Raw genomic sequence first — 25,694 nt, 5'->3', positions numbered from 1 at the left:
TTCCGCATTGAAGCTTGATATCAATACTTTTTGACCAGATGTCACATATATCAAACCCTGATGTCTTCAATGGGTCGAATGAATTGAGTCACTTCTGTGTGGCTTTCTGATGCAGATGAAGAATTTATGATGAAAGAAAACCAAAACATGCAAACAAGTGGAAACTGGGAACACTTGCAGCTTGGAAGAGAAACTCTTGCTCTGTCTTCCAGAGAAAAGTTACTTATAAATCATACAAGTTACCAACTTTTACTTTGAAATTGTTATATTTCTTAACATCAGATCCCACTTACCAAAGTATCAAAATCAGGTATTTAATTAATATTTAATACCATAACGATAGCAAGAAAATATACTTAATAAACATTATGTTTAGATATTATTTATCATAAATATGTTTATCGTTTGCCTGCTAACATTTGTGACATCATCTGACACACCAGCTGTGGCCAATAATAATGCTTTATTTGAGCTGGATTTAATCCCTTCCTTGTGTTTTTGATGATTATATTTCCTGTTTGTTGTGTTTTATTTCTATTTAAGCTGGAACTGGTGTGTTGTCTTGGCCTGGTCTGCCCCGGAAATGAGATGTCTGTCTTCTATATTCTTAGTTAAATAAATGTTCAATAATAAATAAATACATAAACAATACATCTACTGTGTACCCGTGTAAATATAGTGCGTGGGTGGGTCTTCAGTTAGATGTCAGTCTGATACATACATTTGTTTTATATACTGTATAATTGAATCACATTTGGATGATTTACAGCCATGTATTCCTTGGAGATAATGAACAAATGAAAGATACTTCAATAAAATCCTACAATAGTCCTGATTATGATTGGAAAATAGTGTTGCACTCATGCAGGTCTACATCTTTTTCTGGTTAATGCGGGTGGCAAAATGCTCATGAGATGCTCTCACAACTGTGATACTGTGTTTCATTTTAGGTTTTGAGATACAGACAGAGGGACAAAAATGCTTGGTTTGGATTGAGACCCATTGTGAGGGACTCCAACAGTGAGAAAGAATTTAAAAAAAAAACTACATCTACAAAGCTGAGGAGCCATGCAGTATCAGTCCCTGTGCCATGCAGACATAAATGGATGTAATGTAAATGTGTATCTTAATGGATGCCTCTGGTCACGACCTTCTCCTCTGCAGCTGTTATGACATCTTTTGAGTTACATATTTTAAATCTACGCACAAAACAAACAAAACATGAGGTCTCCCGCCTCACAGTGCATTAAGCATTTTAGCCACTGAGCCCTTACCTTAAAAATGTTGCCCTGAATGGAAAGCATTTTCACAGCAACTCTCTGTGGCAAATGACATTGTAAGTCATTCGGCGTCTTTGAAAATACCCACATCACCAAAGGCATCACTGGTATGGTGTTGTGAAGTGCAGCGCAGTGAGAAAACGATGCATTTGGTTTTAAAATGTGAAGGACTGGGGATACTAATTACCATAGTTTGTCCCAAAAGACTGCATTGTAAACAAATCCACCCTTGAACCACAATCAAAAATCAAACCTCAATCGCATGAATCGCAAATTGCAAGAGGGTGAATAAAATTCTCCGCTATAATAATGATAATGATGGTACTTAAGTGGAGATGCTTGTAATCTGTCTGCAACACATGTGGGTCATGAATTATTAATGTTGCCTAACTAACTAAAGATAGGCTCTAAGTGGAAAAAGCCTCTCATCCCTCTCAAAAAAAAGTGAAGATCCTGATTACACCTCTGTGTTTCTTACCATGAAAACACATTTGGCATAATGGCATGGTAGAGATAAAATAAGAGTGTGAGAAAAGGCAATGGACAAAAACATGTAAAGATACATATAGTTTGAAATATAGGGTAGAAAAAGTGGAAAGGGGTAGCCAGAGGGGTTGCAGATGAATTCCTGTGCTCGCCTGGGCTGCATACTACAAGTGGTCTGGGGCCAAAGTGTTTGTGGGGTTCTTGTGGTTTTTCAGCCAATAAATCCTCTGCACATATTTAATCCAGTCAGATGTGCTGCAGGAGAGGAGCACTGAGGGATGTACGGCCATTACTCAACTGCCCACATCAGAGAGAGGATCCAGATAACCATATACCCCCCACCTCACTTGTTACAGTACAGACATACCCATCACCAGGCAGAGAGCCAGACACAGGGATCATAAAGGAGGTGTGAACATTTTGTGTGAAAGTTCAGGTCTGTTATTTTACCATATGATGCAAGGCGTGAGAGATCTCCACTTTCAAAATGTAATTGTTTCTAAATCATTTAGTATACAGACATAAGAGTAAGAGACAAAGAGTTTTAAAGATAACAAAGTGATTAGAACACATCAACTTAGTCCAGTTTTAAGTTTTGAATGTATTTATTATTTCACTTAACACTGGTGGTGTTGAATAATAAATCAGCACTACTACTGTAAGTACACATCTGTACTAGATTGTGTTTTGGTTTAGTGGTGTTTATGTGGTACAACCTGGTCTTTACAGTAAAGCTGGTATAAAACCGACGAAACTCCTGCTCTGCTGCTATTCCACGTCTAAATTTCACTTGCTTCATCAAATGCGTACATCAGCACATGGTTGCTGATTCTTTGTACCCTCTGTACCCACTGAAAACTACCAATGAAACCAATTTAAAATTCAAAAACACCATGGTGAACACACATCAGAGGACCATCTAAGAGATCAGCTATACAACTTGGCTTTGGGCTTTTTTCAGCACAATTTAATCACAAGTCCCTTCCAGTATATGAAACACCTGCGCCATCTTCTGTTCATGCTTTGCTATCACTTACTAGGCTCTTCCTTTTTCTGACCATCTGTGTCCTCCAACACCTTTAGTTTATCTCATCCTGAGATTTACCTTTCCACAACTGTGGTCAGAGTTCTGTTTGTTCTTTTAAACTAAAATTTGCACTCTATTTACAACAGCATCTTTTGCATGGGGCAATTGATAGCTACTCAAATAATTCAATAAACGTTTCTGGGGTTTTGGAAAAAGATGGTTCTAGACTGCAAGTCTTCCAGCACAAAGTACAAATTGAAACGGTGTGCGTGAACCGACTACCAATCAGGGCCGATGTGCCGGCCAGGTGTCCTCTGTACTTTTTGTAAGAATTTAGGTGTTCATGGGTTTACATTCATTTTAAAAAACACATACTTAGTGGTGGTTTCACATGCACATTACAGTATATTTAGACTGCCTCCCTCATCTCCTACTTCCAACGTCCTTGCTCAGATCACAACCATCTTTGATCTTGATATTCATTTTGATCTCAACTACACATCTGTTTTGTCTCTGTTTTTTTTTCCTATTTGCCGTTTCGTTTTCCAATTTGCTGTTTGCTTTTCTTATTTGGTGTTTTGTTTTCCCATTTTCCGTTATGTTTTAATACATATCTGGTATTGTGTATAACTCTGGAACATGTACTAAAAGAAATGTTTATATTGAATATTTCCAATTACAAAAATTGATGGATGCAATTTCACATTAATAAGGTGAAATCGTTTTTGACAGAGAAGGAATAACATTAAGAAAAAATAAAGAGGGATATGGCCAAACAAATAAGTGCAGCCCTTTCAGGCATGGCTTTCAGGTCTAACAGAAGGATGAGGATGACATTTTTTAGCAGCCTACGGGCTGTCTGAAATCCAGCAGCTCGATTGTTGGCAAAAAGGCATGACCACATATCCCCTATTCTTGCCTCTCTTCACTGGCTCCCTGTTCAGTTTAGGGTTAAGTTTAAAATTGTATTGTTTGTTTTTAAAAGCCTTAATGGTCTAGCCCCTTCTTATTTATCTCACCTTATTAAGCACCACACTCCAGCTCCAGCCTTGAGGTCAAGCACCCTGTTACTGCCTCAGATCCAAACTAAAAAGCAAGGGCGACAGAGCATTTTCAGTTGTGGCCCCTAACTTCTGGTATGCTTTACCCCTCTACATCAGAGCAGCTGAAACTCTGGGGCATTTTAAATCACTTTTAAAGACAGGCCGCTTCTCACTGGCCTTCAACTCACTCTGACCCCCTGACCTGTTATTTTCATCTTTTAGTATAACTTTGATTTGTTTTACCTTATTTTAGTAATCGTTCTTACATCCTGACCTGTTATATTCATCTTTTAGTAATACTTGTATTTGTTTAACCTTATTTTAGCAAGCGTTCATACACCCTGACCTGTTATTTTTATCTTTTAGTATAGCTTTTATTTGTTTTACCTTATCATAGTAATTGTTTCTATTGCCCTTTCTTATCATTAATGTTAATGATTTATGCCGTTGTTATCAATATTGCTAGCACTTGACTATGTATGTTGTGCAGCACTTTGGCTTAATAAGGTTGTTTTTTAAAATGTGCTTTAAATACATTTTGAGTTTAGTTGGGCTATGTTACCATCAGGCAGTGTTGAGGTCAGCACAGGGGTCCTTGTAGCCGCTGCCGTTAGCCATTGGCTGAGTGTGAGCTTGAGCATCCTTCTAGAAAAACACCTCTGAAAGTAACAGCTACGGACTGTTCTTGTACAGTTAACGTTGAATCCGACACAGGAAATCTCTTTGAAGACAAAGAGTATAAAGGTATGATATTCATGTCACCACCAACAAACGGCTGTTTAACCTGTAAAACGTTATTTGTTAAATAAATCGTCTTTTGTCGACGACTTGCCAAACCGCAGCGCTTCGAGATGTTCTTTGTTCTTCTCAGTTATAAACGTTTTCTCAACGACATTTATCTTGTATAAACCTAAAATAACATCTTTTTATTTACTGAGTTTTAACTGACATCTGGTGGTGAACGTTACCATGGGCCGTTAACGTTAGCCGCGGGCTAAATTACCGTTAACGTCCCATTCACGGGCACGCTAGCTCCTCGGCTAACAATGGGACAGAGATCAGGACCAGTGTTTGCTTATTGAAATAATGTAATCTAACGTTAGCCAGCAGACCTTAATCCTGCAACAGTTAAAGGCTATCTTGCCAACGAAGCCTAATAGAGTTATCGTTGACTGACATTGCGTTAGTTATGTGTGTATAGCGAATTTAAATTAAGGTTGTTTCCAAGAGAGCTAACGTTAAGGTTTTTAACTTAGAATAGAAGGCCGACATCTTGACTTGTGCCAACTTCCTCCGACTGTCATATTTTTAATTTAGTTCAGCGTCTTCCTACGTTATTAACCCAAACTAGTCATATAACTAATACTAATGCTACCAACATGAGTAACGTTAGTGCCTCAGGGTACAACGTTAACCAACCAACCAATAGGTTTATCCTTCTTTTAACCAAATCAAAGACGATCATCATCTTTCATTGTTTTTTTGGACAACAAAACACAGTTTAGCAGTAGTCAAGTGTTGGCAATATAGAATAGCAAAAGTATAGAATTGTAAAGTATAAAACCGTAAAATAAAATATAATATAGAGAAAATCAAGATAAATACACATACATAATGAGGTGTAATAAACATAAACGTAATATACAAAAGGTGCAAAGGTAGGTGGAGGATGAGGGGGTTATTATTGCACATTCAGTTCAGTTCTTAGAGATGGAGGGGAGGAGGGTTTGTGCGTTTTACTGCCAGTGGGAAGAAGCTGTTTTTCAATCCGGTGGTTCTGGATCATGTCGGTAACATCATCATCCATCCATTCACGGATCATCACTTCTCCTGGCTGGGTTTGAGATTGGTTTCAGTATCCTGATGTTATCAGGGACGTTATTTAAAAATGATAAGTTAGTTAAAGCAATGAAAATACAGTTGGAAAAATACCAACGTTACTTAAAGTAAATAACATCATCCTGCGTAACCTTAGTATCTGATATGAATCCTCAGCGACAGTAGTCATAACTAGTAAATAAATAAATAATAAATGCTGTTTAATGACAATATTTACAAAAAAAGGAAAGGCAAACATTTCTCTGGTAAATAAGGCTTTATTAGTGAATGTTTCCTTAACTTAGCTTAACTTCTTCCATACAAACACACATAGCTCCAACAGAATTGTTAATCTGAAAATCAGATTTTACTGTTACCTTGTTAGGCTTATAAAATAATATTAACAGTCTAATATAAACATCTCCAGTCATGTATATGTTTATCAAAAAGAGAGCCTTGTTTTAGCAAACCTATATAAAATCCCCCACCTGCATTATTATCTCAAGTAATTGCAGGATTAGAAATACTTTTATCTGCTATAATACACAGAAGGGCACAGGCCTAACCTCAATTTATCTGCCTTGTCAGTTGTGGTTTTGAATAGAGCACTCCATGCCATGTGCACTTCTTACAAAAGATGGATTTCTAAGTTGCTGTAGCCTCCAAATACTCAGAACTAAAAAAATCTTTTATTGCATATAATCCATTTTGTTTCTATAGATGCCTTCAGCGATGGTTGGCAACAATGCTGTCCAGTGTGCCATTCCAGACCTGGGAAATGGATGTAATTCTGAGACCCTGAAACAGGTTCTTGCTGTGATTGACAAGAAGGTTCGCAATATGGAAAAGAAAAAGGTATCTCTAGTTCATTAGAACTTCACGTCATTTTCTCTTGTTTAATTCAAATCAATGTGTGTTACCTGTTTTGTTTTTGCAAATATGTGGCAGGCTTTCCCCCCCATAGTATAGGATGTGACACAATCATCAGTGAACAGCAAATAAGCCTGCCCCTGGTTTTACATAGCAGCTTAGTCAAAGTGTCTTTCATTTCTCTTAAACATACTGTTTTAGATTTTTAAGATTCAGAGTTTGCCCCCAATTGCTGCACACAGCTGCAGTCAATTGTTTGCCTTGGTTACAATCCTAGGTCTTTGTCCTAATTTGTCCTTACTGCCCTGACTACTGGCCAACTGTGTCAGAGATCAGCTTCTGTTATGCAATGATATGATTTTTTTTCATCCGTCATTTTCACATTTTGTGATTCTCTATATCCGTACAGTCCAAACTGGATGAGAGTCAAGCAAGGAAGAGTAAGGGAGAACAACTGAATCAGGATCAGCTGGTAAGATGAGACAATGGCAGTTTCTTTACAGCTTTGTCATTATTGTTTTCTGATGCAATGTAAATGCAATGACATAGTATATATAAATATAATAAATAACAAAGATTCCTTTGTTTGTACAATTGTTCAGTGTTACCAACATTCTATAAATCACTGCATCTTTACCTGTTCCCGTATCCTGTTATATTAGGAGGAAATCATTTTTTAATGTTAAAACAACTCTCAATTTATGTCCATGACATACTTGAAGGATTCCCTGACGAAGTACCAAGAGATTGCCAACAACCTTGAGTTTGCTCGAGAATTGCAGAAAAACTTCCTGACATTGGGCCAAGAGGTGAGTAAAGATTGTTCTCATAACTTGCTGATTAGGTTACATTATCATTTATTGTAAAGGTTTTATTAGTGTGGTATGGCTTTTGAGTAACATTTAGTGCTTGCAGAATGAAGAAACCATGTATTCCTTCTCAGTCCCCAGTCTTTTTAAAAACAAATTCTATATCAAGATCTTGCTTGGAAATAACACGGTTACCACGACCTGTTGTAACTGATACTCTACTCGGGATTAGACTTAAGGCTGCATATCATAACAACCCAAGATGACAAGAACTTACTGAATACAGACTGCCTCTGAAAAGCTTGAAATATATGAGGTCAGTGAGAGAAAAGTAGAGTGGTTGGCATTGATCAGACCCTGTTCGCTTTAGGTTTTAAGTGCAATAATGTACAGGGTGAAGCTTATTGAGGTTGTGTGTGTGCGTGCGCGGTGGTGTGTGTGTGTGTGTGTGTGTGTGTGTGTGTGTGTGTGTGTGTGTGTGTGTGTGTGTGTGTGTGTGTGTGTGTGTGTGTGTGTGTGTGTGTGTGTGTGTGTGTGTGTGTGTGTGTGTGTGTGTGTGTGTGTGTGTGTGTGTGTGTGTGTGTGTGTGTGTGTGTGTGTGTGTGTGTGTGTGTGTGTTCAGATTCAAAAGGCAGTGAAGAAGACTGCTAGGCGGGAGCAGCTGCTGCGGGAGGAAACGGAACAGCGGCGGCTGAAGACAGTTTTGGAGCTTCAGTTTTTACTGGACCAGTTGGGAGATGAAAGTGTCAGGCAAGACCTTAAACGGCCTGATGTCACTGGTTCCCCTTTGCTCACTGATGCTGACCTCACATCCCTTGATGAGTTGTACAAACTGGTGGGACCTGATAGGAACTATGACGTCAGGTACGTTCCCACTAATATTTAAGTGTGCAGTGGTTAGAATGTAATTATCACTGCTTAAATACAGTTTTTTAAATTGAAATGTGTGAATAGCAGCGTTTGTTTTACGTCTTACGAGAGTAAATGCATGGAAACAGGGCCAATACCGTACTACCAATTTGTATATTTGTTGTTGTGTAACTTTTAGGTTGACTGACCAATATGAAGAGGCCTCAGTACACTTGTGGGAACTGCTTGAGGGCCGAGACAAGGCGGTGGCGGGAACCACATGTAAGTATTTCATGGCCTCATAATCATAATACATTAGGTCATTATTTTATAAATATATAATTGAGCCATGCTTTTTGTTTTTGTTCCAGACAAGTCACTGAAGGATGCTCTAGATAAAGTGCTGCTGAGTGGTTACTTTGACAGAGCACAAACTCATCAGAATGGGATGTGTGAGGAGGAAGAGAAACAAGAGGGGCAGACTGCTGTGGCTGAGTCTAGCGCTGGAAAGCAGCCATCAGAACCTGGTAAATTACAACATATTAGGAGATATGTGATATATTGCCTTTACCTGTATATCTTACCTTTTTTACCTTTGTAAAAACTGTCTTCACATTTGTTATTTTTCTCCCCAGAAGGAACAGCCACGGAAAAATACATAGAGCCAATTCAAGTGGAAACCACAGAGGTGGGATTGAGTATTGCAAGTTTTCCTTTTTGTTGCATTACATTTTCTTACTTATTTTTAAAATACATTTTTCTTGTGTTGTAGTTTGTAAACAGACAGTTCATTCCAGAAACTACGTACAGCAGTACAGAAAAAGACCAAGTGGAGGAGTGGACAGTGGAGGCTCAGGTAATAAAAGACCACTGCATCACCACCCCAATTATTAATGCCAATATCCATATTACCTCCATATTACTCAACACCTTGTATTAGTGTGTACTCTAATGTGTGACCCACACGTGTCTGTGTGTTAAATAGATGGTGAATTCCCTCCAGCACCAGCCTCCTGCCCCACTGGCAACAGAAGCAACCATTACTGTGAACCGTGGCACTTCCCCTCCGGCCGCCGACCCAGTGGTCAGGAAGCAGGTAGTGCAAGACCTCATGGCCCAGATGCAAGGGACGTACAACTTCATGCAGGTAAAAAGGTCCAGCAGTGTCCAGCTCAGCACTATTACTGCTGACTAATAATAATAATAATAATAATAAGGAATAAATGGAATAATTTAGGTAAAAGACCAAATGGGACCAGAAAATATAATAATAAAAGAACTGGTAAAACAAATTACAATTAAATGGTTGTAAACACATTTTATAGGAAGAGATTTAAAAGAGAATACTGGCTCAGTCAGCCTTATTTTTTTCAGCAGCTCATTTCAATGCCTTGATTAAGGTGAATGCTTGTTGACATGATTGAACCCAGATTGTTGAGTTTAAAGGTTTGAATATGGAAACTGAGCAGAACACCGCCATCTAGTGTCTCAAGATCGTAGTAGCAACAACAAAAAATAATTCCAGCAGTCTGGTTGCCAGGTTAGTTTCCGAGTGTGTCAAGTGATGAGACATACAGGTAAATGACTACAATGTTACAACAGTATTTAACGTTAGCCATTCTTCGACTGGAAGTCTTTCCTTGAGTGGTGTGTAATCGATTAGCTAACTAGCTCTTAACTCAAAATGATTCCTTGTTTCTGTAGCCTAACAACAGACAACCCTGGCAACCTACAATGCCGCTGCCATTCGCTGGTACAATGTAAACAGAATGTGACAGAAAGTCATTTTCATACCCGTCAAAACATTTTTAAAGTATTAATTCTGATGAAATAAATTATGTAAAAGCAATAATTTCATTGTGTACCCCTCAAGACGCCCTGTGGGTCTAATTTTTTTTATTTATTTATTTTTTTAATCTAGCCTTTAATAAAGATTCTACGTATTCCCAAAGCAATTCAACTTGGATTTGGTTGTTTGCCTAGGAAGACATTGCCCCTCTCATCCAAGAGGCTTCATCAGTTCATATACGCATCTGTCCAGACTGGGACTGGTCAGACGCCATATGTGTACATGAACTGATGAAGCCTCTTGGATGAGAGGGGCAATGTCTTCCTAGACAAACAACCAAGTCAAGTTGCTTTTGACTGAAACTGCTTTTGGAAAAAACGATGACCTGGACAAATGAGAACATTTACAGGCTCATTCCACGTATTCAACCTTTAAGGGTAGTGACCCAGTTCACTTTGTTACTGCACTGCCTTTACTGCTGATCCATGACGCCGCAATACATTTGCTCTCTTTTGGTTCTCCTAGGACTCCATGTTGGAGTTTGATGGCCATGCTCTGGACCCAGCCATCGTGTCGGCCCAACCGATGAAGCCTGTGCCGACTGTTGACCTGCAGCACCTGGGCTGCCCTTCAAGTGAGTGCCAGTTATTCATCCTTGGCTGAACATATTCTTTCATATTATATTAAATAGGGTCTTGTTTTGTGACGTGAACATGTTAATTCCAGTTATTAACATTTTCTTTTTAATGTTATATGTTTTTTCCAAACAGCCCACTCAGAGTCCAGACTTCCTCAAACAAGTGCAGTGCCTGGACCACAGGAATCCTCACAAGTTAGTAGAGTGGAAGCACTTTTGTTTTTAAAAAGCCCTGCTATATGGATTGAATATGATGCTCTCTGATGTTGTGATTTGATTTACTGTGTGTAACTGGGGATGATCATTTCAATATGATAATAAGGTAGAAGAGAGCTTTAAGGTGAAAATCAGAGAGGTCAGCCTCTCTCACTGACCTCTCCACAATCCTTGTTTCCTTGCCTTCTGACATCCCTCCTACCTCCCTCCCCAGGCCTCGTCTGAGCAGCCCCCTGCCCCATGTTCACTGTCCTCTGCTTTCCCACCTGTCTCCAAACCCACCCACACTGGAGGCATCAATGTCAACGCTGCACCCTTCCAGTCAGTGCAAGCGGTACGCTTTCTGTCTGGGTCTAAGTAAACAACATAACGGTGAACATTGTGCCGGAAACTGTCAAACTTCATACTTGTTTGTACAAGCTAAGGGTTAGCAAAGTAAATCAAATATTTAAGGTCCGTTAACACGGCTTATTATAAGCAGCAAAAAAAAGGTTGATTGTTGGTGCATTGTCGAAGCGGGCAACAATTTCACATGTACCCAGACCGACAGTATATTTCCCTCCCCAGATGTTTTGGAAAGTGTAATTATGTAACAGCAATTTTTTCTTTTTCTCTTCAGGTATTTAATCTGAATGCACCCATACCTCCAGCCACTGATGGCCAAGTAGATCCAATGAAGCAGCCTAGCCAGTTCCCTAGTGGCTATGGACAGGGCTTTAGCAGCCAGTCAGAGAGTACTGTAGACCAGCCTGACATCCCACAAGAGACATTACAGCCAGGTGAGGGTATAACTTTGGCTGGTTACATATCTATTAGACCTGAAAAAGCTGTTAACATTGTTTTACATGGCTTCTACATTCACCGACAGCATAGCATGAGGCAAAAAAGCGCCAGCTTTTTCAGCTTGCAAGAAGTTATTGTCAGCTGCATACCTAACCACCAACAAGTTACATCCTAGACGTATGAAATATCCTGTTTTGTTTGCTTCTGGACAGTTGTTGGTGGGTTTCAGCCCCAAGACCAGGCCATGCCCTCCACAGGAGGCCATGAGGAGTCCTCTCCAGGTGCAGGGTTTGGACAGTCAGGCCAGTCCTTTTACAACAGCAGGGCCATGCCCAGGGGTGGACCCAGGAGCAATCGCGCCATGGTGAATGGATACCGGGGCTCCTCCAATGGATTTAGAGGTACCAGCATTAAATGATGTTTCACAGAGATACAATAGTCATGCGGCCTGATGAATCACTGTCATGACACAAAACATTTTGAAGTTACACAAGTCTGCTGCTAATTCTAATGTATTTATTAATAATGTATTTTTATAGGAGGATACGACGGCTATCGTCCTCCATTCTCAAATGCTCCCAACAGTGGTTACGGTCAAACCCAATTTAACACATCTCGGGACTATTCCAATAACACCTACCAGCGAGTAAGGGTTCCTTTTATTATTAACTTTAAATTCATAAAATATCCGTTATTCAGTGCATTGTCTTCATATTTTCAAATCTGCAAGAAGGCCAATAAATCCCTGTTGTTTCTTCAAGGATGGATATCAGCAAAACTACAAGCGGGGATCTGCCCAAGGACCTCGTGGTTTGTCTAGAGGAAATGCTCAAACAATGCGATCCTAAAGGATCCTAAGGACCATCAAGTCGCGCCACGTTTAACATTCAGGATTTTTGAATGTGTTCGCCCCAGCTCACTTTTATAACAATGTTTTGTTTCTCATTGGTAATCTTATTTTTTTATCTCTTGGCCTACCTATCAGTCAGCCTGCTTTGGTCTGTCGGGATCATATTAATGTTCTAACACAAAATGCTGAACTTCACCACATGTATGATTATCAGCAAGTCTGTGTGATGTAAAACAACAAATAGATATTCCTGTAAACTTGAAAGATTTCATTAATTTATTTTTTGTACAAAATAAATGCAAAAAATACCCTGCCACTGTCGATCTGATTCCATAATAATCATTTTCTTCTGCCCTGTGCTGTCAGCCACTTTCCCCCCTTGATCTTCTAATTTTCATAAAGGCATTTGTTTTTTTTTTACCCCTCTGTCACCTCTTGCGCCATCACCTCTTTGTACGCTGATGTTATTGGTTGAGACTGTTTCAATAAAGTTGTGTTCTATTACCTTCTGCATAATGATAGTACTTTCATGCTTTGGTGTGCATTTGAGGTTATAAGTCGTGCCATTTTAATTTTTTGTATTTACATGTCAAGATTGGTGTGTTCCAGCTGTGGATTATTGGTGGTTTGGCAAGATGGGTCCTGCCTGTCACCAAGCCCTTCAAACCTATTTCAGATGGGAGTACCAGTAGTCTGACTTTTGTCAGTGTAACCAGGTAATTAAAGCCACTATGTGTAGATTCATAGCATATTTCAAGACATGTTGTAGAAAATTACAGTAGAAGGTGGTGCAGTCTGTGTTGTATTCAGCAGTTTAACTCAAAGATGTGGCCTGTATTACATGTATACAGGCTAAAGAAGCATGTACATTAGTAGCACATGCCTAACAAACATATTAAATACATTTTGTTACAGTCATACCGAAGCTTCATAGTTCAACAAATAAGGTGCCATTGCTTTAGAATTTTAATACATAATAGTAAACTGTCATTAAATAAGTCTTTTACAAACTAAAAGGTCATAACTGTTTTATTGTGTTGAAATTAGTATTGTCATATGACTGTTGTTTTTTCCAGCAGCAAGCGATCAGAAAACACTGTACATGTGCAAATTATGATACAGTATTGTCTTAAAGGAAAACATGGCACACAAAACAAATGACACGGCAGAAACAGAAATATTCCATATCTAGATTTTGTAAGTATAACCACAATATGGCAGACCTGTTGTGTCACTGGATGCAAATAAAGCCATCTTCAGTAAGATGTGACAAGTAAATACCTGTTTGCTAACCAGGAGAAAAAACATTACTTGAAAAACGCAACCTGGATAGCACAGGAGTTACACCAGACTGGTAATCTGTGGAATATATGCCATGCCAAGGTTTTTTCAAATTAGGACCAAGTAATGCACATCTGGTGCCAAATACAATTGTGAACTGAATGCAAATTCAGAGGTTTTAATGATAACACTTTGATTTTATCAGACAATATAGACAGTGGTAATATCTGAGATTTGCCCATTTTTTCTGATAAAATCTTAAATTAACTAATTTACCAAATCCAGCAGTTGCTTCAACAAAATACTTAGATGTAGAAAATTGAAGACAACAGAGTATAAGTCACCTTAATTGGCAAAACTTATATTAAAACAAATCAAAATTTATGATCAACTCATAAAAATGCTCCATACACATTCTGTGTATGAACAATAGACCAAAATTGAAGTGCCCATCATACTATGTACCAAGGTAAATATATTATTTCAGTGGTCCAGCATACTGTATGTAACCTAAAACTCCCATGTAAGCACATTGGATAAAACAAGAAATCTGTGAGCGTGTAAATCTGTACAATGTGTTAAAATGTTTCATATGAATTCTAAATCTGCTGAAATCAGGCATGGTGCCTGAGAACTTTAAGCCCTGTAAGCATGGCGTAAGGGAAATATTTGTTGAATGTAGAGATGTTCCACACCTATCCTTATTTAAGGAACCTAGCACCTTTTGTTTAGGTTGACATCAAAGTCAGCGGAGAACAGCTGCAGTGTAACCCGAAAAATGGCCAGTTTCTCTAGTCCTTTACCTGATGTCTTTTGAGGCAGAGCATGCATTTTCTACAGTTGAGAAAAATCTGAAATGCTGACTACACACATGAAGAGAGGGTGTTTCAAGGTAGGTAAACAGCTGACAGGTTATGAAAGCAACCCTAATCAACATTAAGAAAGTAGCAAAAGTACTAATCAGTCTTGACAAGTATGAGGACCTTGAGCAGTCTGGATTCATTGGCGGCATTTCTGGTTAAGAGATTGTAATATTTGGTAACGGTGGCAGCTGGAGATGGAAATGAAGGCTTTCTACAAAGCTGGACCCTTGTATATAATAATTACATAAAACTGTATGTTTCTGTATGAAGACATACTTACCTTTACTTTGAAAGTGAATTGGTTACAGTTAGGGCATCAAGATGCTCTTCCTCTTTTTCTCTTCATGGTATGATACAAAATCTTAATATCTTTTGTGATTAATTTCAAATGTTTTTGATTTAGTCCAGTGATGCACATTTCACCACAATGTCACTCATGTAAATCTATTTTTAAGATGTTTGGGGGAATCCAGTCAAGTCAGATAATCAAAATGATAAAAATTTCCCTCAACAGCTGCACTGTACGTATCCAACAGGCTCTAAGCTAAGACCTATCAGGTTGTGAGCCAGCATGTCATCGTTAGAGGTTCTCTACTTTGAACAGCAAACAGCAGGTAAAGAAAGCTCACCAAAATTATTTTTTTGTATAATTGTATTACCAAACATTCTTGATAATTTCTAATGTAATCAAACACTCATTTTTAGGATGTACACCCTTGGTTGGTCATTTCTTTATCAAACACAGGTTTCATTCAGCAGGGATTCCTTTTGTGCTGCTCTCCATCACAAGTGTCCTCCAAACCCCTAAGTCATGCTGGTTAAAGAGGCCTAATACTCGGAGGAACTGCTCCTCTGCACGCTGGAGTGGAGAAAAGTCTGGTTGTGGAGGTTCAAGTTCTGACAGCATTGTTATGGCAGATTATGTTGGCCTTGTGCAGCTTCTTGGTGGCCTGGTGGCAGATCCTGGTGTGTCTGGGGTAGGCCGTGCTGGGCCAGGTCTTGATGTTGTTGTTGTTGTTGTTGTTGTTGTTGTTCATGGTGTTCCTGAGATGTATAATGAGGAACTTGGGGTGCAGGTTCATGTTCTTGCGCTTGGGCCTCTTGTTCAGGATGCAACTGGTCGTCAATTGCATGTATCTCTGGGATTGCATTTCCTTCAACTGTGAGAAAGAAACAGTTTTTACATGCTCAGGTCAGTTAATAAAATCAAACAACTATGAAAAGACAAAATGGTGCAATCGAAACTCACCGTGGACCTCTGGAGGGGGCTCTACTTTCTGTGATTTCAGCCGTTCCATATGCTCAACTGCCTGTAACGAGTTTCATATAAGGTTTTCTTATATTTGGGGAGTTCACACAGTACTGTGGATAGTCACAGTCATTTTCTAGCTTAAGTTAAACATTATCATAGATCAAGGAAATAACTAATAAGTCAGAACATGTTGTCCCTGGGATTCCGTAAAGTAACAGAAATAAATAGCTCACACACTGCAGGGCTCCAATTATTTATTGCACCAAGGTGGTGACGTTTCGAGCATAATTGATTTGCATCAGACAAATGTGAACAGTGCACCTCTTGCAGGTTTGGTTGACAATAGTTTCCCACATTCACTGTTGGAATAAAGATACTGTAGCAAACCTCGCAACAACCTGCAATTAATATACTCGTACTAATGCTACAATTAACAGTGTTTCACTCCTTACCTGTTGCAGCTCTACTTTCTGTGCATTAAGCTGCTCCTGCTGTCTCTCCAGCTCGTCTCTCTGTTTCTGGAGGTCATCAGACTTCTGGTTGAGGTCCTCTTCCTGCTGAACAAGATGCTCCTCAAACTCCCTCATCTCCTCGTCTGTGTAAGCCTGGTTCTGCTCCAGGGTCTGAGGAGCAAAGAGTGGACGTGTGAACAAAATTGTTTTTAAGATAATATTACTATTAAATAATGTTGACATGATAAATATATTGTCTCACCTCCCAGCTATCTGGCTCCAAGAATTCTTTTTTCTTTGTAGCAACCAGGAATTCCTCTAAAGAGACCAGCCTGTCTTTGTTAGAATCCACCTATGAGAAGACAGAAGCAATAAATAATGGTTGGATCTAGTATTTATATTCATATGCAAAAAAAACCTCAAAACACAGGAGCAGCTGGTGGCTCAGTGGTGCAGAGCAGTCGCCCTATGTTAAGAGGCTGAAGGTCCTTGAGACAGCGGCCAAGGGTTTGACTCCGACCTGCGTCCCTTTGCTGCATGTCTCCCCCTCTCTCTCACTCCATTTCATATCTGTCCTCTGTAATAAGAAGGCTTGAAAAACTGCCAAAAAATGATCTTAAAAAAAAAACACACTTTCATAAAACTGTAAATGAATGCAACTTACTGTACCTCATTCATAACATGCTCTCTCATACGTAGCCTCTCTTCCTCCATCTCCACCATATCATCCTCTTCATTGGTGGGGTCATAAATCTTTTCCAGCTAAAATCACAAAGACCAACAGTCAGTGCAAAGACCATTCACTGACACAATACACATTTTTAAGATGCCATGACTTTACCTCTTTGGTGAACAATGCCTCTAGTTCCTGTTCATCAAAAAAGCCATCTCCATTGGTATCTGCATTATAAATAAATAAATAAAAAGGCTGTGGTGAACAAATATATCAATATCTGTTATATTACATATTGCAATTAATCTTATAATTACAATACAGGTTATGTATCACTGAATAAAAGGACATCAACCCTCCAGTCTTTAACCATAGCCGGTTGGTACAGGTCTTACCGTGCAGGTTGAAAAAGGTCTTTGGGTCAAAATCTTCAGGGTCTAAGCCATCAGCTTCCTCCCACACCTCCTTCAGTTGATTCTGGCTACCCTGCAACATGGAAGCAAAATCATATTTGAATTACAGCTGGATAAATAACTATGCATTTCAACATTTTGGTAGATAGACCGCCATGTTAATGCTGGACATACACTCCATAGAAATCCAAACTTCATCATGTACAGTTGCAGAAAGGGAACTCTTAAAATCTGGACTAAACTTGCAACACCAAAATGGTATGGAAAGAGTTTCTCTTCATTGGCTGAAACTAACCACATCATTTCTGCGGCATGTTATCACCTGTGTGTGCGCACCTGAAACAGACTTACCGGATGGTTGACTTTCGGGTGGTCAGCGTGCTTCTTCCTCATCTCTTCATAGTGCTCCTCCTCTTTTTTTCTTTCATCCTCATCCAGTGTTTTCAGATGTTCCTGTCTATCGTGCTCTTTCATCATTTCATACTTCTTGAACTCCTCGTGTCTCTCTTTGTCAAAGTTCTCCAGATCTTTAGTGGCCTTGAAAAAAATACAAAAAGGTTGGAGGTCTGCCTTGATTCAAATGAATAGATTAATATAGTGCAATGTACTACTTTAAGGGGACTATTGTCCATCATTTTCAGGTTAATTTGTATTTTGTGTTTCTCCTAGAACATGTTTAATTGCTTTAATGTAAAAAAAACAACAACATTATTCTTCTCATACAGACAATCTGAATATACCCCCTTTCTCTTTGTCATGTTGTTAGCATATCTGTAAACTACACTAAGCTAATGTATTAACCCTCATGCATTCAGCATGCAGGCTGCATTCATTTTCTGTTGCTTCAATTAGGCATGAAGGCCTTGCAAAGACATATGTAGCATATTTTAAAATCATTAATAAGAAATATAAGTGTCTTTGAATATCAACTGAGATACAGGAGCAGGACTTGAACTTTTTCCATTTTGTTAAAAAAAAAAAAAAAAAAAAATATTTTGACAAATTCTGCTAATACTGAAAAGCAGGTCAAATAACACTACAGCTGCAGAGGATACAATGACCATGTCGTTCTCTGCACTGGCCTTCTTTTCCTTCCTGGTGTTGAAAATGTAAAGCTGTCTATAATCCACAAAAACACATGGTCATTCTTTGGCCATTATTGGTGGCTTACAAATAAAGCAGTTATGTGTGGTCCTATTTTAACTTCCCTACTGCAGCACGTGACTGCACCAAGAAAAAGGCATATTTTCTATCTGCCAAATTACTTCTTGAAAAAGGTCATGGCAGTTTAAATTGGCGGGATTAGCGGGAGAGCATGAGCAGGCAATTAGATTTACCGATTTGATGAGCCGATCCAGGTCATCCACTTCAAATGTATGTGGGTTCATGTGGTTCAGGTACTCAAACTGCTTCAGCAGAGCCTGGTGGTCCACTGCTATGTCTATTCAGGGAGTAATCGATGACACAAATAAAAACATAAAAGATACATAACTTCAAACGTTCCTTTAATTTATTTACCTCCAATGTACTATTTAAGTCGTAGCATCTTTCTTTGAATATAAATCAAATGGAACATTTGTTGCACAACATACCATTCCCTCCTTCAATGTCTTGCTTGGCCTTTATCAGAGTTCGGAGTCGGTTTACCTCCTGCCTCTTCAACTCATCCAGTTTTGTTCTGACATGATGGCTGACAAAGTCCAACTCCTTGGCCAGCTTACCTTGCTGTATTATACAATAATCAGTGTGTGTTAGGTAGAGTTATTTGACACCTGGATTATAGCAGTACATGTATTAAATAGTTGAATTAAACCTTTCAATAACATTATTCTGTAAACTTGTAATTAATGGCTTAGTAAAGGAAGAGAAATTAGTTAATTGCTAGCATATGTATTTATTTTTTAAATCCCTAATTTTTCCAAAACATTTATCACATTTCTGGACAATTGAAAGCCTGTAATTTACCAGTCAGAGTAATGATTCTCTAGTAGAAAACTTCCCCCCATAATAGTAAATAAAAAAAATAAAAAATAAGATACCTTGATGTCTTCCATGTCTGTATTGTGGAGCTTTTCTCTAAAATGCTGATCTTTCTCTAGAAAATCGATGACTTCCCTGAGGTAGCGGTCGTAGTGGAGTCCGGTGTCCTATAAAATGTGACAGATCAATCACTTTTTTTGTTATGTGATAACATATTATTATCAGCAATTTTTCTTCAAGGTCTTATGTGCTGAGGTGAGTAACACAATAGTTTCCTTTAACAGAATACATGTCTGCCGATCTATGTTGATCGACAGATTGTCTGTCCAGATGCAGAGATCACAGGTTAAACTATGAATGTCTATTAACTGTATTACTGCCTTCTGCAAATTACCATATGCTGCAGTTGATGATTAACTTATTTTCCAATAAAAGGGTTGCATTTGTATGCATTGACACCTCCAGACATAATCTACATGGTATTTGTTTTAGCTATGTTAAGCCAGTATGTCAATATTTAACATGAACAAAACACTTCTGAGACAGAAATCTGAGACTCCAATCTGTGCACATACAAAGCTACAACATCTGGAGCTGTTGTACTAATGATCTAAATGGATTTGTGGAGTCTGATTTTGAGTGTCTGATTGAGGTAATTGTAGTGTAATGAGACATAAAGCCATTTCTCATTTAAATTAGGCTGGGCCCTGTTACCAAGCTCTCTCTTTCTAGAGTAGTATATAGTATATATATAAATATATATATATACACAGAGTATATATATATATATATATATATATATATATATATATATATATATATATATATATATATATAATACTAATAATGTAAACATATGTACCTTTTACTGCAATATATAGAAAAAAATAGAATAAGGAAATAGGTAAAAATGTGTATGGGCCGACAATATGAGTCAGTTACTGGCTATGTAAGCCTTTTCACAGTCAGCAGTTGTATTTGTTCATATATTCATCTTCAATTTGTACTTAAATAAGCCATAGTAATAATTATTCTTACATTGTTACTGGCTATGTAAGCCTTTTCACAGTCAGCAGTTGTATTTGTTCATATATTCATCTTCAATTTGTATTTAAATAAGCCATAGTAATAATTATTCTTGCATTGTTTTCCCACATACTATATCACAGTGACAGCTCTCTGCAGTAGCTCTGGTGGCTAGACTCACCTCACTGCTGTGTGTTTTTATTTTATTCCTCTGTTTTTAATATCAGCTGCAACAATGACGCTGGTATAGTATTCATCTTTGTGAGTCTGTGTTGTGTGTCATTGTGGCAAGGCAAAATGTGGTCGTGGAGACACCCACAGAAGTGCTTTTGAGTATTTTGCTATGTCTGTGGTCAAATTTTGTCACTGGAGTCGCAACCGTGCAAGGTACAGTCACAAAAACTCACAAGCAGGGGGCACCTGAGTACAGAAGCGGTCACTGCCCCAACCTTTACGCCCCTGGCCCAATTCGGTGTCATGGCTGGTGTGATCCTATCTTAAGATGGTCTTAAGTTTAACTCTTGTGTTCTACCCCTTATTCCTGTGTGTATCTGTGTTACAACAATGTAAATTATAATAATGCAGAAAATGTTATATTTGATCAAGTGTGTTGTAATGCAAGAATAGTATAAATAAAGAAGAATATTAGTTGAAAGGTACAAATGCAGTAATGATGTCAGAGTAAACACTAAGTAAATAAGAGGCTGTTGTGCCAAGATTTGGGGATTCATGCTCGATCACCACAAGTGTTACAATAAATTAATCATTATTTGATTATCAATGCCAGATGAAAAATTTGGTGTTAACAGAAAGCTGTACAAATGTAGAATTGTTGGACTCTAACACAAAAAGAACAGAAATTATATGTGATGAATTTTCAAGCTTTGTTTACACAGCGAAGTGTATGTTGTGTCTTCTTCTTACCACACTAGCTGGAGGCTCTTCGGGTTGTTTCTCTGGCTCTTGGACTTTTGTCTTATCCATACTGATGGGCACTGCCTCTGAACACAGCAGCTGGACCAGCAGCACCACCCAGCCGGTGAGAAGGGCCCGGCTCCGACACATCTGGAAATGAGGACAACATTAAAGCCAGAACACTTATATACGTATATCAGTATTATTTACATTACACAGTATGTGAAGTTAAACACAATTTGACCCTGGGTACACAAGTGTCGTTGTGTGACCAGCTTCCTCATTTACCCTTTTAAAATAACTCCTCTAACCTACAATGGTTGAACATTATTGGCTAGTATCCAGGGGAAGCTGTTGGTGTTAGCTTTAGCACTGCCAGTTGACAGATTCGGCTCATGAGAATCAAGCACCTACTCTTATATGCTATCGGTCTGAGCAGCGCAGCTAACGTTACATGTTCATGACACTAAACGTTAATGTATAAAGCTTCGCTAAAGAGCACCATGGATGTGGGTCACTTGTATACTCACTTTATTATGAATCCTGGACCTCATCTGCTCTGCTTTCCTCTCAGCTGTAGTTGGTGTCGGCAGCTAGCTCGCTAGTCAGCACTTTCGGTTGTGTGCGTGGTGGCGTGAACCGCAGTGGCCGTCGCAGCTGTCCGTCAAAGTGACTAGTTAAGTTGCGTTGCACTGAATTGTACGTGGCGACGATGGCGAGATGACGACAGAGCAGGTGGGCGGGTACTTCGGGTGTCTGATTGAAACACATGTTTAGATTTTAAATGGTCACTTTTCCTGAACACAGTTTTATAAAAATACGTTATAAACTACAAAGCATTGTTTTATTCACTATTTAATGACCAATTCGCGATGTATTTATCGTTTCTAAACCTGTATCTAATGCAGAATACTATGTAGATCTACATCTGTCTTGTTTAATGTTTTTTTTAATTTGAAAAGAGGTGAATTGCTGTTGAATTGATTTGTACAATACGTTTACTATTGTTTCACTGCACAAGTGGTGGAAAAAGTAGGTTATTCAGATAATTTACTGAAGTGAAAATAGTACCACATAATAAAAAATACTCCATTATACACTAGAAATTATACTTAATTACAGGTAGCCTACATAAGTATACACAGCAAAATGTTGCTGTTTGTTAAGTATTAAAAGTCGTTTTTATTCATGCATCATTGACCCCTAGTATTATTGTGCGTTATAATAGTGGATAATTGTTACTGATGCATGATGTATGGTTGGGGCATAGACTAATTGTAACTAATTTAGAAAATCAACAACAATGCATAATATTTTATAGTCATGACTTATGTATGTAAAATATTAATCTGTGTAGCTTTGACTATCTCAGGAAGCAGAAGTCTGTGACTAATGGGTCCAAGTGCACCTCTCACCCCAGCCTTGTTCACTGTGCTGAAGGGAAAATCTTACATGGAAACTGGTGGCTGCACTTACAGACGTTTACACTCCTCTCTGCTGCCTGCTCAAGCTGATGACGCAGCGCTTCTGTGAGCTTTCTGAAGACACTCAAATAAATTGTAAGTGGTCATAGTAATCTAAAAGATGTCCACATTTTTCTATGCATTGCTTCATATGCAAATACACAGACACAGTAATCATATTATGGCTATTTTCAATCCTTGAAACTCAATTGAGCATTTTGTGTATAATGTGAGTGTTAAGAGTAATTTATCAAATGCATTAATCCACTTGGTTATTTGTAGATGTAGCTTTAACTGTTATCAAATGGAACAGAATTTAATATACTGCTCACTATTAAGGCACTAGCTATTAAGAGACTGAACGTTAGCTATGGAACCTCACTGCCCGTAAAGGTACAACCACACTATATTGTTGAGACATCCTTGGACACCAAATTGCACTATATCAGTACATTCACCATTTATAAATGCTTTGATTTGATCTCTTAAGCATTGATGTTATGAACAAGATCAATATACAGCATACTGTGCATATACTGTACACACACACACACACACACACACACACACACACACACACACACACACACACTCACACACTCACACGTATGATCCCACATCTCTCCAGCAGAGGATGCTACTGTGATATATTGGCTGGGTTTCATTATTCCAGTCTGTTCATAATCATGCTGAACTAAAAGTCCATGATTGCTTAACTGGTCAAATATGCCGGGAGCCATGGGAAATAATGAGTGCATGATTGAAATTAACCAGAAGCCATGGTCTGTGTTAGCCCCTGTACCAACAGTAGTCATTATGTTCATTGAGTTTTATTATATATTCAAAACATTACAGATAAAAAATATACTGTGTTTCAATCCGATTCCAGATTATCCTCTTCTTTCAACATTTACGTGGACAAGGTTGATTAAAGAGTATTTTTGTTGCCCAGGAGTTATAAAAAACATTGGCTTTCTGCTGGAACTAGGAGTGCTAGAATAAAAAATCCCAAGAGTATTTATGAGTCTTGGCAGGTACAGAAAAACAATGAATATTTTTTTATCTGGATTGGTTGGTTTATATAAATATAGCCTGCCCTGTAGATGTCAGTGCAATAGTAAGGCAATTAATCATTGTCTTAGATCATAACTAACAAAGACAGTGAAAGAAGGCTAGAGCAGATGGGGAAGATCAGCACTTCTTTTTAATCAACAACTAATGATTAAATGTGCTGCATAATGAACAGGAGACTACTGTCTAAATATTACCCTACACAGTGTGTAGTTAATAATTCAGGCACTTAGAGTCACCTGCACACATTCATTTATACACATTACGCTGCTAGGATTAAGGGATAACTTGAAAAAATACATTTTTTATAAGATGTTATTGATTAGATGGATTAGAACCCAAACTATTTTGAGCAAAGGAGCTAAAAGTCAGACAAAAAGAGGGAATCTTTATCACATTTTCTGCTGAGCACCTCTAGTAAGCTGTGATTCAGCGGGAGAGGCTCTCTGAGGAGAAGACAATAACATTGAGTCACCTTGCTGCATTGTGAGCCTCTGGCAGTGGAGAGGCAGGAATCAGCAGCAGCAGAGACCATACTGCAGCGCTGCACTGGACTGCGGATCAACTATGTGTGTATTAATGTATGAATTAGTATGTATAAGTGTGTCTTTGTGTGTGTATGTGTGTGTGTGTGTATAGCAAGGTCAAATCACAGCAATTACCGGATGATTAAACTGCAGTATGTACGATGTTCCAGCGACCAGTGCTTCATTTTGCTGACTGGTTGAGGAATACATGAGTTAACTGTGCACCAAATTGCATCAAATTTAAGGGCAGCAATATCAATAATACAGTGTTATTATTGATTAGTGTATTTATGAGTGTTGCAGATGCTGTTCTCTGTTTGACCTAACAATACAGAACACTGATTCCCCAAATACTAGTGCTGTTCTCATCATGTGGCCGATGTCATAAGGCATGTTATGATTCACACATTTGATTTGTTCATTTTAGGTAAGATATAGAGTACAGTAGACATCAGTGTAAAATTAAAGGTCCCATATTGAAAAGAGACATACCATGTTTTTTTTTTTATTATAAAGCAGGTCGAGGTGCTATGATAATACTGTGAAAGTATCTAAATGAACAGAGAAATGCACACAGCCTGTATTCAGAAATTGCGCTGTTAAACGAGTTGTCAGGACTTCCGTATGTCTGTCATGTAGCTATGTTATGTATATGTTATATATAGGTGGAAAGTGCCACTAAAGTGCCGTTACAATCAAACCCCGGCTGCAATGACGGTGCAGAGACACGGAGAGCGCAGATGTGGAGACCTGGAAACGGTGACCAATCAGAGCAAACTGGGCTAAACTGCTAATATGGCATGATTCAGACAGACTACAGGTATATTCAGACTGACAGTATGAGAAAAATAAAGTAGTAGAAAGCCAAAATACACGTACCTAAAAACAAGAATAATATGGGACCTTTACAGGAAAAACAACATTCATAACTGGTGTCTTATAGTGCTGGGTCAGTACAAGCTGCCAAAACAGATTTAATGCTCTATGGCATAGACTGATGATGAATGAGGGCACTGTCTAACACGTCTCCCTTAGCTTTTCCATTGGGATTAGATCTGGTGTTTGTAAAGCCCAAAGCACACGATTCATATAATTTTAAAACTCATCACCCCATTCTTTGCCCACTTGTGTCTTGAATAGAAACATACATTTGTAATGTTTCTACACTTATATATTCAGTTTTTCCATTTAATTTGTCACTCTTCTTAGAGCTCATTCACTTGATAATTAATGTCTTATTATGTATCCTATATGAACAGAGACCCCTTATGTAAGGTTAGAAACATATTATTGCAGGGACAATGCTTTTGTTCTTTGATTT

General features: G+C 38.4%; 2 protein-coding genes across 3 annotated transcripts; one reads left to right on the top strand and one right to left on the bottom strand.

Moving 5' to 3' along the window:
* Positions 1-4,454: 4,454 nt before the first annotated feature.
* On the top strand, positions 4,455-12,912 carry caprin1a (cell cycle associated protein 1a). Of its 2 annotated transcripts, none has more exons than XM_083924024.1 (17): positions 4,455-4,580; positions 6,375-6,509; positions 6,934-6,996; positions 7,247-7,333; positions 7,956-8,197; positions 8,382-8,464; positions 8,554-8,709; positions 8,821-8,870; positions 8,955-9,038; positions 9,168-9,329; positions 10,497-10,605; positions 10,742-10,803; positions 11,039-11,158; positions 11,444-11,603; positions 11,820-12,008; positions 12,147-12,253; positions 12,369-12,912. In XM_083924024.1, the coding sequence occupies exons 2-17, from the start codon at positions 6,375-6,377 to the stop codon at positions 12,453-12,455; spliced, it is 1,896 nt and encodes a 631-aa protein (XP_083780150.1). In that variant the 5' UTR covers positions 4,455-4,580; the 3' UTR covers positions 12,456-12,912. The 2 variants fall into 2 exon arrangements, with proteins under 2 accessions (XP_083780150.1, XP_083780149.1); XM_083924023.1 differs by having other exon boundaries at positions 8,818-8,870.
* A 556-nt stretch (positions 12,913-13,468) lies between these two features.
* On the bottom strand, positions 13,469-21,914 carry nucb2a (nucleobindin 2a). The gene is made up of 13 exons (XM_083918944.1): positions 21,843-21,914; positions 21,322-21,462; positions 19,431-19,538; positions 18,984-19,116; positions 18,729-18,832; positions 17,743-17,928; positions 17,374-17,464; positions 17,147-17,205; positions 16,975-17,067; positions 16,568-16,657; positions 16,306-16,476; positions 15,851-15,911; positions 13,469-15,761 (listed from the first exon to the last, which is right to left on the bottom strand). The coding sequence occupies exons 1-13, from the start codon at positions 21,864-21,866 to the stop codon at positions 15,511-15,513; spliced, it is 1,512 nt and encodes a 503-aa protein (XP_083775070.1). The 5' UTR covers positions 21,867-21,914; the 3' UTR covers positions 13,469-15,510.
* Between the last annotated feature and the right edge of the window lie 3,780 nt (positions 21,915-25,694).

The sequence above is a fragment of the Echiichthys vipera genome, assembly GCF_963691815.1.
Source record: "Echiichthys vipera genome assembly, chromosome: 1".
Lineage (NCBI taxonomy): Eukaryota > Metazoa > Chordata > Actinopteri > Perciformes > Trachinidae > Echiichthys > Echiichthys vipera.
This window is presented reverse-complemented; position numbering and strand designations above follow the sequence as displayed.

Coding starts and splice junctions, on each gene's coding strand:
- caprin1a (XM_083924023.1), top strand. CDS start 6,375: ATGCCTTCAGCGATGGTTGGCAACAATGCTGTCCAGTGTGCCATTCCA. Junction 8,198..8,381: donor GATAGGAACTATGACGTCAG/GTACGTTCCCAC, acceptor TGTAACTTTTAG/GTTGACTGACCAATATGAAG. Junction 10,606..10,741: donor GCACCTGGGCTGCCCTTCAA/GTGAGTGCCAGT, acceptor TTTTCCAAACAG/CCCACTCAGAGTCCAGACTT.
- nucb2a (XM_083918944.1), bottom strand. CDS start 21,866: ATGAGGTCCAGGATTCATAATAAA. Junction 19,117..19,430: donor CAGACATGGAAGACATCAAG/GTATCTTATTTT, acceptor TGTATAATACAG/CAAGGTAAGCTGGCCAAGGA. Junction 16,658..16,974: donor GAGAGCATGTTATGAATGAG/GTACAGTAAGTT, acceptor GTCTTCTCATAG/GTGGATTCTAACAAAGACAG.